Raw genomic sequence first — 13,247 nt, forward strand, 5'->3', positions numbered from 1 at the left:
CCCCCCCAAAAAAAAAAAGGCATCCCTCGAATGAAATGGATGCCCTTCATTCTTCCAACATGGTCATCACAGATTTCCGATGACCTTTCCCAGGAAGCAAAATTCATTGGCAACGGTATGGAAGCTTTATTATTTATTACGAAATAATAAAAAACCCTCCATCTAGCGGTTTTCAACCAAATTGTCCAAACAATTTGTCTTTATGATGTACTAAATTCATACAATGGAAGACTTGCAATTCTCGGAACATCAGCAATTGACATCGATCTCACATATATATATATATATATATATATATATATATATATATATATTTTGATGTGAACAATCTCATATATATGATCTGATAGATCTGTAAGTTCTGTCAATTGAACCATGGGCTTATCAACAAAATGGAAAACATATTTCACGGGTGATGCATTGACGTTAAATAATTTTTATCTTATTTCTGGAAAAAATAAAGCATGTACCAAGGCCATTAGCCCCTTCATTGTGTCTTTAACAAGAGATGATGAATGGTCATCTACAAGAATACATAGATATGCGAACTACCAGAGAATTTACATTCTCCCACGTCCCAACAAAAACCACCTCTTCGAATGAACAGCTCCATTCTTTCTCCACGAATGTGCTGAAGTTCATTGTTGGCTTAAGACGATAAAGAATTCTTTCCACGTATAGGACGACCATATCTCAAACCAAAAGATTCAAGCTCTTCTTTAACATCCAGATACCATCTGTCATGACTGTTGATGCACTCACTTGTTAGATAAAACATAAGTAGTTTAAGCTCAAATTTCTATTGAAAAATATAAATAAAATAAAGCACTGGTTTTGTGGCATACCCATGGACTAGGAATGAACAGAAGCACTGAGGATATGCAGTATAAGCATATGGAAATAGTTACTCCAGCAATAGAATTTTGCAATAGTCGCTTGTTGTCTTTACTTGGGACAAAAGCTACCTTTAGTGAATTTGTGAGATCAAAGACCCTATATGATATCTGCAATATGAGCAATGTAAGAATATTTTGAAGCTGAAATATCTCAACAATTATGCATATCCAGGGAGGTCTACTTACAAAGAGATAAATTGCAGTCGTGAGCATGAAATTCAGCAGTGGGTAATTTGGAATGAAAGAAAGAAGCCATTTGGGCTGACCATTAGGCCTGTTTGACCTGCAGATTTGCAGCACGAAATCATTAGGATCCATTATTTCCTTGGGCACAATTGAAGTAAATAGAGACAGCAATTCCAAGTAATAGGCCAAAAAACATGTAAAGCAAAAGGTAGGTATGTCAACCAAAATAGCCAGTAGATTTTTGTCTTCAAGTTATGAAGGTTCTTGATGGTAATCTCGGTAAGGCCAATCTTAGTTTAAGTGTTCAGAGTATTTTAGCAATGAATTGATTAATATAGTAAAGAACAACTCATAAAGTGCTTATTCTAGTTTCTACGTCTATGTGCATAATTGAGCCGCAAGAAAATGAGTATTTAATGCAACTCTCATGTGAGTGCAAATGATAACGAGGCCCTCGCCCTGTAACAAATTGTAGGGCCAAGCAACTGAAGGACCCAGGTGCCAGGGGCATGAGAGGATCATTTATGAGATTCTCTACAACAACAAAAGGAGCCGTTGAGCCTTTGTTGCCCTCCTCGTCTGCTGTGCCATCTCCAACCTCATCACCTCCTCTGCCACTTTATTCTACCTGCCTGACCACACATATTGCCCATTGTGGCCGCACCCACCACCCATCTTTCACCAACTGTATCAGTCACCACAGCAATCCTGCCTGCATCCTCCATCTGCTGCTCACTGTCAACTACCACAGAATCCAATACCTTAACCACTCCCCAGTGCCTCTGGATCAGAGCACACCTATCTCATCATCAGGATCCAGCTGTGATCCCAGCCAGATGCCATTTCAAGAACAAGGACATGCTCGGCCTCCATGCCTCGATGTACATGCATGGTTGGGGCTCTCCACAAACACCCATGCTATTTCACTCTTCCTATTTTTGCATCAGGGGCTTGTACTACTGATCCTAAGAACAGAAGCTAATTTTCAGTAACACAAGCTTATACATGAAGATGAATGGAAAAACTCTAATCTCTTTGTTGCAAATGCATATTATGCTTTGATTTTAGCATACCACCAATTTGGATAAGAATCATGAATCAAGGATTTTGTTTTAATGGTGATATATATATATATATATATATATATATATATCGTGCCTATCTTTCTCTCCCTCTCTCCCCACATTAGTGCTTAAAAGATATAGCACTACAGTATGTTTACGTTACAAATTGAGACCTATCCATCCATTCCCAAATACCATAGAAGGATTGAGTGAACTAGAAAAAGTGGAGGCATAGGTGGAGTAATGTTGCCATGTAGAGATTATCAATGAGTACGGGAGTTGCAATTAAATTACCTCTCTCTGTCATTCTCTCTCTAGAATATGTTGCTTGTAGTATCCACACACTCCACCCAACCACCCACCCACACAAAAAAGGAAAAAAAAAACACCAACAAAAAAAACTCTCTCCTCCCGGCACAACTCAACTCCCTTTCTCCTTGACAACCTCAAAATATATTTAAACGCACCATGTCTTTCCCTTTTAATGGCATAATCCAGCAACCTGATTCAAATTGAATTATTTTGATTACAGGTCCTCTCAAAGTGAGATCAAGAAGTTCAGGTTTCTTCTCATTCTGGGTCAGGTCATTATGACATACTAACTAGTTAGGTTTGGCCTGAGACATCGCAAAAATCTGACCTGAACAACATAAGATGCAAGACTACTTTGTGCCTCGTGATCAAGAGGATAGTGAATATAGTGATAGTCTGATAGGTGCTGCCTTTATCAATGTAAATATATGAAGCCAGCATTCGCTGCACCGCCCTATACCGAGTGGTATGGGACATACCATACCGTACTAATACTGGTACACTAAACTGCCTTATACCGATACAGTCATACCATACTGTACTCGTTATACGACGTACCATACTGTACTGATACCAATATACCAAACCGCCCCATACCAATACAGTCGTACTGTACCGTACTATGTACCGACACTATAGTGGGATTTCACTTATATAGAATCCGATACCGAGATGACAAACCTTATGTGAAGTATTGTATTTGTTTCATACTGCTTGGGTTCCTATAGCCCCAAAAGTTTTTCACACACATACAAAGCAATGCAAATCTGATTCACTAGTCCAATTATATCATTCAAGTAAGACTAAACATTTTGTAAATAGCTATAACAAGTACCGAATGCAACTAGTAGAACATCAAAACATCAGGACTTAACAGAATATATATTATATACTGGGGAAAAAAATGAATATAGATTAGGTCAAAGCGCTATAAGTAATTTGAAGATTGCTGCTGTTATTTTATATATAAATATATTTTTTATGCTGAATTCTGAGTAAAAACCAGAGAACGCATTAGGAAGTGCAGAACTTGAAGTATCAATACCTCAGCCATATATGAAACTGGGATATATAGGTTTCCAAGGTGATTTTGCCAAGCCACCTGAAAAAGAGGGCCCATGTGATTTGTTAGGATGTTGACTGAAACAATTTAGGCATCCTAAAATTTTACAAATGATGAAATATTCCCAGCAAGTCAGGGAAGAAACTTACGCAAATAGAGTCAAAGAATAACTACGTAGCTGCTGTGTGAAATTTCGCAGACAAATGTAAACGCTGAAATGTATAGAAACCAGATTTACAAAATTAATAAACAGTTTATACATGATTTACGGAGGAAAATAGACAAAACTTTTGAAATGTATAAACTTCTGAATACGCACGTGATGGGGATCCATGAAGTGTAAGGATGAAACTTGTTGTATGTAAGCTTGTCTAGCTTGTAGATATATTCATACCACAAGTAACCAACCTACAAGAATAAAAGAAATCATCATTTTACATGCCAGACTAACGAATGGATGCCAATACAACATCTGCTGCGCAGATTCATGTGACTCACCACCAAAGAAACAGAAACAATGATTGCTTTGATCGTCAGTCTCAGCTTGGTTTCTGATTCTTCTAATCTTTCCATCCATCTTTCAACCTATTTTGCAAGAGGATTGAAAAAGTAAGCAACTACAAGAAAAACCACTCACTTTAATATGTTTGCACATACATCCATATTTTGATCAAATATACATGTACACATTCATTCAAGTAGGCACATGTTTCATACATGTGTATGATGCATGCAAGTAAATATGTACAGACAAATCGCATAAGATGCAAATATTATTGTCGAACCAGGTATAGGATAGGATCTTTAAAGGCATAAAATAAATCAATTTGTTGACAATATTATAATGTTGACTACATAACAAGCATCTAGGAAATTTACATTTGGATGGAAGTAAGCATATATCATTCCAATGATCCAGATATAACGGTCAAGGCCAGATCGAAAGTGCCACTCATGCAAGAGAGGAAGATTTGCTTTCGAAGGATCTGGATCTTTGTATCCTGCACCCAACAAACATTAGTAAATGGTGGATGATGAAAAACGAATTGATAGGTTAGTGAATACTGACCTACTAGAAAAGTCAAAGGACTCCATAGAAGATCAAAAACTCCTGGAACTTCCCAAATCACAATCACCATCAAAAAACAGGAGATGATCTTCACAGCCATTACTGATCTGATCTCATTATATTTATTAAAAATGCCAAGCGTTCCATATACCATTAGGGTGAAAAGTGTGTGCATGGGACAGATATAATACAGCATGTAGTCATTGTTCAGAAGAATGCAACAAAAGGCCACAAAGAAATTCAGGCGCCACATCATCTGCAAATGAAAACATGATTAATTTCAAGATTAGTAAGATTAAAAACCACTATAGAAAAGGCACATCAATATGCCAGATGAAGACATTCTGAAGTGATGAAATAACCAGTAAGGCACCTGAGCAAACCGAGCAAGGCTAAAATCCTTTCGTATGTAGTAATAAGAGAAGTTCCCAAATCCAGTCATCCAAACATAAGAAGCAATAAACACACGTATTGCATTATATAATTCTGTGGCAGCGAAGTAGTGGTACATCAAGAATAATACCTGGGAGAAGATGAGAGAGTAAATAATGAGCACCCGAAATTTTTCTTAGCAAAGAAACAGCCTGAGTAAAGCGCTACGAGGTCAGCTTTAGAGTGCATAAACTCACATCCACAATATACTGCTGACAGGACACTAGGGCTCTGAGGAATCATGCAATCATCAAGAATTTTGGATAAAACAAGAAATTCAATGATAATATTCAATTTATTTAGAAAATCGCTGCTGTCAATCATTTTGTTTTTTTAATTCTCTAACACTAGAGTTTGGGGGATTAAAGGTCACAGTTTATAGGGATATTTGGAGATTAGGATGCTTTACATAATGGAAATCCTGCCTTGAACAATTGACAAGTGAAAAGCAGCATGATCCAATAAAGCAAAATCAAAACAAGATCCATTCTTTTTATTTAATCATTATTATTGGAGAGAACATACATTATAAGTGAACAAAGAATTTACTCAAATAGAACAATGTAGTGCTCACTTTGAGTTGTTGATCTTTTATCATTCCAGTTGCTTTTATCATTTCTTGTAGAATTATTTTTACCCAAACACTGCTGCCCACTATCATAAATTAGGAGGTATACATCACTTCAGAACTGAACTATGCCACTGTTAAACTAAATTTATGTAACTTCAAACATGCATTGTGCTTTCAGAAAGACTATTATTAAGACAGAAGTCAAATCAGACAAAGAAATCACAAGATACGAACCTGCATCCAACCTTTCCATTCCTCAGTTTGATGCCGATTTAAATAAAGTATGGATTTGCCAGAGAATGCTGACTTATCATGGTGCTTCTTGAGAGAAGTCATGGCTGAAGCTATGATAAGAAGGAAGTAGAGAAAAAGAAAAAGGTCACGGCTGTAACTCTGCAAAATAAAATGACACATTATACCATCCGAACATCTCCTATGTTTTTGAAAAACTGCTAAAATACAAGAATCCCTTATGAGGCCGAAATATGAAAGAGATGGATTAAATTGATCAGAGCTCTATACATAACAGTTGGATGTCCACAAATCTGTGTTCTCTAACAAACCTTACGAACACCAAGATACAACATTACTATTATCAGCTATAGTTACACAGGCAGCTGAAAAGCAAAAAGAACAAATTTACACAGCAAATAAGAAGAAAACAGGACCAAGTCAAGTTGCAGAAACCCTGTAAAAGTTGGCTTATGATGGTAAAACTTACAAAATCTTCATTGATACAGCTGACCAATCTAATGTTAGATTTACATAATAAACCTGAAATTGATACAATAAGGGCCTCTTTGGCTATTCCCACAGAATTAGACTGAAAATTCTATAGGATTTGTGGGTTAGGCCGTCTATTTATTCAAGGCCCTATATCAATCAAACTCCACCCAGCCCAAATCCCAAGGAAAGAAGAAAAAAGATGTCCATAGGTCTTTTTTTCTTTCCTGTAGCCCAAAGGCCAGGATCTAGGCTGAGTTTGGATAGGTTCTTAGAAAATGCAACCTACATAGGCCAACAGGCCTGATTCCTCCAGGATTTTCAGCCCAATCCTATAGAAATATCCAAACATGCCCGAAAGACTTCTACAATATCCAAGCATCTACTCTCCTAAAGCTAAATAAAAGCAAGTTATGAGTAAATGCAACTAAATTGCTTCTTTTAGTTTGTTTTCCTGTATCAGCATACAGACCTTTCCTCTCCAATTATGAATGCTTGACTACTATGAACATGAAATAAAGAAGGCAAATTATTTATATGAAGTTTCAATCCAAAAAATTATATTCATGATGTTCAATGTGTCTCCAACCTTGTATTGATACTCTATGTGTATGTTTTGCCAAAGTAATGGACATAAGTACTTGTCATATTTGCTCAAAACTGCATACAGGATTTCACTATGCAATAAAGCATGAAATTTCTGCAGATATATTCTAAACAAGTTCTAGAAATTGAGAAATAAGTGGGAACAGCAAGGGTTTGTCTGCTAGGGTTAGAAAAGATGGACCTACAATAGCATGGAAGTTGCAAAAAAGGATTTGAAATATAAGGATTCACTAGGAACGTGGCATTTAATTGGATATATATGATGGGTTTGGGCAAGACTTCTGCAAAATTTAGGTAACCATCTAACTCAGAAAACCCAAAACATAAACTGACACAAGATACCACCTTTAACACTCCCATCAAGGGTTTGTCTTTCTTCTGCTCCATTATCTACCTAATGACTTCCACAAGATCCTTTTCTTTTTTCCTTCACCTTGCACTCAAGGATTCAAATATTCAACTAAATGGTATTAGTAGCAAGTACATCTTGAAAGGTATAATTGCCTGATCTCCCTGATCAACCTATTTAAGACATAAGAACTAGGATTGATGGTGGTTTCCCCATGAACATTTATTGGATACACTCTTTTTCTGTTCTTTCACTTAGTCCCTATCTCTAAAAAACTTGACTCTTCCTTGAAATCTTCTGATTGCAAAATCTTCTTGAATCCTAACTATATGACTAGGCCTTACCTCCGTAGCATGCCCCTCATGGTTATCTCAGAGGAGTCGTATGTCTAAATGTAACAGTGGACTTTCTCCACAAGGTGCACACCAAAGCATTGAAAAAAATGCAGTTCCCAGGCTATGATATACCAAAATGTGAAGGTGCCAGCTGACCAAGCTGGTATAGTCTCTTCATGGTTGTACCAAGAGACTAAGAATGAATCCAGCCTTCACCAGGGTTTTAGGGCATTCAGGGAGGGATACCCCCATTATATAGGCCATTGCTTGCTTGCCTCTTCTAACATGAAGAGAAAAAAAAAAGAGGCCAAAATGTGCATAAGTGCCAGTGGAGTTGACAAGGGTATCTACCGTAATGATTGTCACATGCACATGCAGAAAAAGAAAGAAAAATTATGTATGCAGCCAAATCAAACAAAGGCATATTTAGGATTGATTCCCATCACCGTTTAGAATCACTGGCAACATCCTAGATCACTGAGAAATATTACTTTCAAAATAGAATTTCTCTTCAGCAATATTAGGTTGCCATGATGGGTATGGCTATCAGACGAGTTCAATATCACTGACTTTGTATCAGGAAGCATTAGAAGAACAAATTGTGGCTTTATCATTTGATTTCTTGGGGGTGATGGTACACTTTATCATCTGTAATCCAGCCATCATAAGCAAAATGTTATTTATCATACCAAAATCAGTGACTAAAGAACATACCTTTCTAGATTCTGAGAACAGATTAGTCCGATCACATAAGTAGAAGTAAATTAGAGTTGCACCGAATTCCGACCTGCATTATTGTACAGTTTAGACCAGGAAACCAGGGAAATGAATTGTTTAGTTTTTTGCCTGCAATGCTACATAATCTTACATGGCTCTCAATAATGCTCGATTCTCAAGGAAAAATGATTCATCCCTTTTCATGAACCTTCAATATATATCACCAGAAATCATAAGCCACAAATGTTTGAACGATCCTATACATTAGAAGCTGATACTTTTCTATTTATTATGAAATAACCTGATTAAATTTGCTCGGACAGATGAATTCTGAAATTTTGCAGATGCTGATTTTGAAAGACCTCCTTCAAGCAAGACAGCCCGATCATCTTCCTTGACTGTTACATTTCCTAGCTCTTCCAGATTGACATCTGAGTGCCTGTAAACCAGAAAGAAATGAATTATTGAGAGGCATATAATCATCACAGACTTCTGGAGCAACAACTAGAGCATGAGATTTGCATGACAACATAAACCACATTGGCAACGATTTGCTTGATCCAGTATGATTCATGTCATACATGAGCAAAAGAATTAGAAACCCATCACCCTGGCACAATTTCCCTGCAGTATTTCTTTTTCCTCTAGCAATATATGAGTACTGTCTCTAAGCTCTGATTAAACTGGCCAGATATCTTATTGTCTTACATTTATTATTGGTGAGCTATGTAGCAACACTATCACTGACCAATTTATACTGACAAGAGACAGTTCATGTGATGAGAAGGTTGTAGAAGGTCTTTAAAAATTTACAGACTGATCTGAGCTACAAAGTTGGGCTCACAAAAAATATATCCCCATTGCTAACTGTAAAAAACACAAATGAAGAAGTACATGAAACTTTCCACCATCATGCAGAAGAGCAATGCAGATCTGTGTTCCTTGTACATTATGAATGCATTTAAAAAGATTTAAGAACATAATCATGATCAATAATCCCAATTTTGTAATAAACGTCTTACACTTTTGAAGGAGAAGATGATTTCTTGTACTCAAGTATCTCCGCATATACCCATGAAACAAACACAAGAGTGAAGCCAAGGAAAAAAGAAATCTGCACAACAATAAAATGTCACAGCTAATGACTCAAATGACAGCATATTCATACAGTAGATAAAAATAAGCATAGCAAAGGCATCTCTTACATTTATCAAGAATTTTGCAGCACAAAGCTAATAGTTACAGGCTTACAGCATATGCAAGATCAGAAACCTCAAAAATGTCAGGTGCAAGGACAAGTTGACCATTTAGGAGATATTTGCACGGCCAACTAACTTTGCCATTTAATATACCATGCCATGGTGGGAAAGAAATAACGCCAAGCCTTTCATTCAGATGCGGAGATGAGGTGGAGGAAGTGAGATTGGCGAAGTGGGAGAGTTCACTTACTACAGCTCATTTTATAGTTGACTTGCAATATTACATATACGACATAGTCGAAGGCTCTACCTTAAATTTAGATAGTAAACCAGTAAGCCCTCCAGCACAGATTAACTGTTTCTCCGGTCCACAATTGCTGAAAAACTGACGAAACATTTTGGTCCCGGCGTGAACTGTATTCAATTTTTAAAATTTTGCCTAAACAAGATGCTTAGTTTGTGGTTAACCACACCAACCACCACTTTCTTTCAAGTCTTTGATGTATTCTATAAGGCTCTTTCTCCATTTTCCAACTTTAGTTGCTCTTTTTTATTTGGCAAAAACTTTAGTTGCTCCTTTTCCTCCTTGTAGCCAATGGTTGTTAGGATAATAAATACATGTGAAGGTCCCCGCATGTGAGACTCACTTTGTAGCTAGCCAATCCACCAGATCGGCCTTTTTGAATATATGATACATTAAGCTAATGAAATTGCTGGAGTAGACCACAAGCCTCTTGGATGTTGATCTACATTTGGGTGGTGAAGGGAATTCTAATGAAGATACTAACAATATTAAGAGGGTCTACTGCATTCCATATCTTCTCCAACAGTAGTTTTTCTAGCCACGTCTTTTCAAACTTATAAAGTTTGGGGTCCCCATCATCCCCACATATGTCCAAAACAATAAGAAAATGGGCAGATACAAGTCTTGCTGAGCCTATTTAACTGTACAAGGGCAATGACCAAACAAGATAATGAACCTATCAATCTGAATCAAGGCAAAACTTTATTTAAAAATTACTTCAGTTAAAACTTTTAATGTATATGTCATATGTGCAGACCCAACAGATCTTTTCATCTAGCAAAGGTACCTCTTTTTAAGCTAATCTTACTTTATATATATATATATATATATATATATATATATATATATATTTCATGGAGCAGAGTTTTTATATATAATTGGCATCCTAAATGCTGTTTTTTTATCATTGATTTTTGTTAAAAAAACCATTTTTTCTGAATTTAGCTAAATTTTGGACAAAACATCTTAGCCAGAGGATAGGTGAAGCACTGATCATGAAATCCTAAACCCTTAGAAAAGCATGCTAATGTTCTGCATGGATCACAATTCATTCTAACTGCCAGGATTGGGAGGGTCCACCATGGCTAAAATACAGAGCAAATCACATAATCAGTCTGAATTTAAAAATGAATCTGCTACGCTATGTCTTTTGTATTTTCACCATAAAGACATGTGAAGATACAAATTGTAATTGCCATTGCAAGAGCTAGATTCCATAGTTCATGTAAATGAACAATGTCAGAGTAACAAGAAAGAAGAAATACCATTCTAGACAAGACAGTTTGAAATATTGTGTATATCTGACAATATCATAGCTAAATTATCCATAACATATGTATTTGAACTGAAATAGAGGATCGATCCACATATCACAGTGCTCACACATCCTATTTATTTTATTCAGATTGTTAACTCAAAGGTAGAGTTCTTGGCTTTTAAGTGTGACCATGAATGAAATGGAATACTTACAATGAAACTATTGTTTTTTTCTTTCTATACTTGTGAAATAACTGCAAATGAATGAATTTTTTTGTGCATAAAAAATCTATCCTTTTCTGTTATGTCTATTATTTTAATAAAAAATAAAAAAATAGTAATTATTGTGCCAATTATTTTAATCTAGTGCACACAAAAATTTGGATTTTTCCATTTTTATTTTAATTGTCCAAATCAAAAATTATGAAGATAAATTGCCTTTTACAGAATTGATCATCAAATGGTTCCCATTCGAAAATCACAAATGAGAAGGTGGCAACGAGATAATTTGTGCAGATTTTGCAACCTCTGTTTGGGGACTACAATTATCTGTTTATTTACTGTTCTTACACCAGAAAAATTTATCCACATTATATCACTCTTTTTCAATATTAAAGGCTAGTCAAAATGAGTTGTTTCAAGATTCAGGATTCCCCCGATTTTACATGAGACAGGAGCTTCTAGGAGTCATTTCATTGGTTACGCAGAAAGATAAAATGAATCCTGTGATCCTGTTATCAAATGGCAGGACGAAAACCTCCTCTTTTTGTGGTGGCATCTCTAGGCATTGACCCTTCCAGATCATGTTACAATTATATCACATGTAAAGAGAAGATCATAGGTCAATCTACTCAAGCCAAATCATGTGCACCTAACTCAGGTGCTGGATACTTCCTTCTTTATTTTGTCATATACCTTAGTTTATCCTCTGTTACAAAATTTCCTCCCACCTGACGAATGGAAGATAGGTCATTTCTGATTCTTTGTTTTTCCCTTTTTTTTTTTTTCACCCCAGGGGAGGAGGGGGTGCGGGGTGCAGTGGGGTAGTTTTTCCGATTCTTCGTTCTCTTTCTTTTGATCAAACTGTTACCACAATCCAACACTGATTCAAGAAAGAAACATTTGTTTTGCCGGGTAGTTTTCCAATTCTTTGTTCCGGTGGAGCTTCCAAGTCTTTCTTTTGATGAAATTGTTAGTTCAATCCATCATTGATTCAAAGAAAGAAAGAAAGAAAATCCAACACAATATTTTACCCGCGAAAATCCAAGAACAAACAATCATAGTGAGCACTAGGGCTACAATTCAACACAGTAGCAACAAAAACCAACCAAAACCTGTTACAAATTCAACAAAAATCAATATATTGAGAGCAAATATGAAAAAACATATCGAAGATTGAAACACACACCAGTCCAGGAGTCCAAGACCCGGATTCCACCATATTGCTTCCTCTGAGAGAAGAAAAAAAAAAAACAAGAACCAGACGAAAGAGAAACAAGAGCTTCTCAGACGAACCCCATAAAGCTGGAGACAATTAAAATCCAAGAAAAGCGATAACAGGGCAGAGACCCAGGATTACCTGAAACCAAGCAAGATCCAATCTCCCCTCTCTCTCTCTCTCCCCCCCCCTCTATTCTGCCACCGTTCTCGTCCTTTTCTTGGAGAATTATTGGCGTCGGGAGGGGGAGAAAAGATTTAAGCCAAGATAAGGGGGGAAGGAGGAGATCTAAAGCAAAGGGCAAGGGGGTAAGGGGGTGGGAGAGACGTCGGAAGGGCGGTCGCTGTCGCGAAGGGAAGGGGGAGGAGCGGTTGGGGGTGGTTGTGCTTGCTTCTTCTTGGTTCGCTGGTCCTCGTCAGGTGAGCAGGGAAACGGTCCAGTAGGTACTTAAATCCTTCGTTCCTACTCAAACCTCTGTCCGATTTGGTATGTTTGATATACGTATTATCATTACGCTGATTGGGCGTTCATTAAGGCTCGGATCCTGTCTTCTTCGTATCTGAACCGGAAACCATCGGTCCTCCAACCACGGCCGACAATGATTGACATTACGACCATAAAGGGACCTCCACCGAAACATATAGACAGAGTAGCTAGTTGATGGGACTCATCCAATCACAGCCGTAGTACTCATCATGGACGGTTGTGATCGGAGAACCGGCGTAA

The 13,247-nt window shown here is 37.0% G+C and overlaps 1 protein-coding gene across 1 annotated transcript; it reads right to left on the bottom strand.

The window, feature by feature from the left end:
- Nucleotides 1–606: 606 nt before the first annotated feature.
- LOC105040999 (protein REDUCED WALL ACETYLATION 3) lies at nt 607–12,802 on the bottom strand. Its single transcript, XM_073254358.1, has 17 exons — nt 12,663–12,802; nt 12,492–12,534; nt 9,346–9,437; nt 8,625–8,762; nt 8,475–8,531; nt 8,321–8,393; nt 5,828–5,986; nt 4,964–5,113; nt 4,591–4,846; nt 4,401–4,522; nt 4,020–4,106; nt 3,841–3,929; nt 3,671–3,733; nt 3,504–3,560; nt 1,083–1,179; nt 846–1,004; nt 607–746 (listed from the first exon to the last, which is right to left on the bottom strand). The coding sequence occupies exons 2-17, from the start codon at nt 12,522–12,524 to the stop codon at nt 741–743; spliced, it is 1,638 nt and encodes a 545-aa protein (XP_073110459.1). The 5' UTR covers nt 12,525–12,534; nt 12,663–12,802; the 3' UTR covers nt 607–740.
- Between the last annotated feature and the right edge of the window lie 445 nt (nt 12,803–13,247).

This window comes from Elaeis guineensis, chromosome 3, assembly GCF_000442705.2.
Source record: "Elaeis guineensis isolate ETL-2024a chromosome 3, EG11, whole genome shotgun sequence".
In the NCBI taxonomy this organism is placed as follows: Eukaryota; Viridiplantae; Streptophyta; class Magnoliopsida; order Arecales; family Arecaceae; genus Elaeis; species Elaeis guineensis.

Excerpts from the sequence above, each read along its gene's own strand:
- LOC105040999 (XM_073254358.1), bottom strand. The coding sequence starts at position 12,524 with ATGGTGGAATCCGGGTCTTGGACTCCTGGACTG. Across the intron at positions 8,763-9,345 it reads TCATCTTCTCCTTCAAAAGT|GCACTCAGATGTCAATCTGG; the intron begins GTAAGACGTTTA and ends TCTGGTTTACAG. Across the intron at positions 5,114-5,827 it reads AATGGAAAGGTTGGATGCAG|GTATTATTCTTGATGTACCA; the intron begins GTTCGTATCTTG and ends ATCTTCTCCCAG.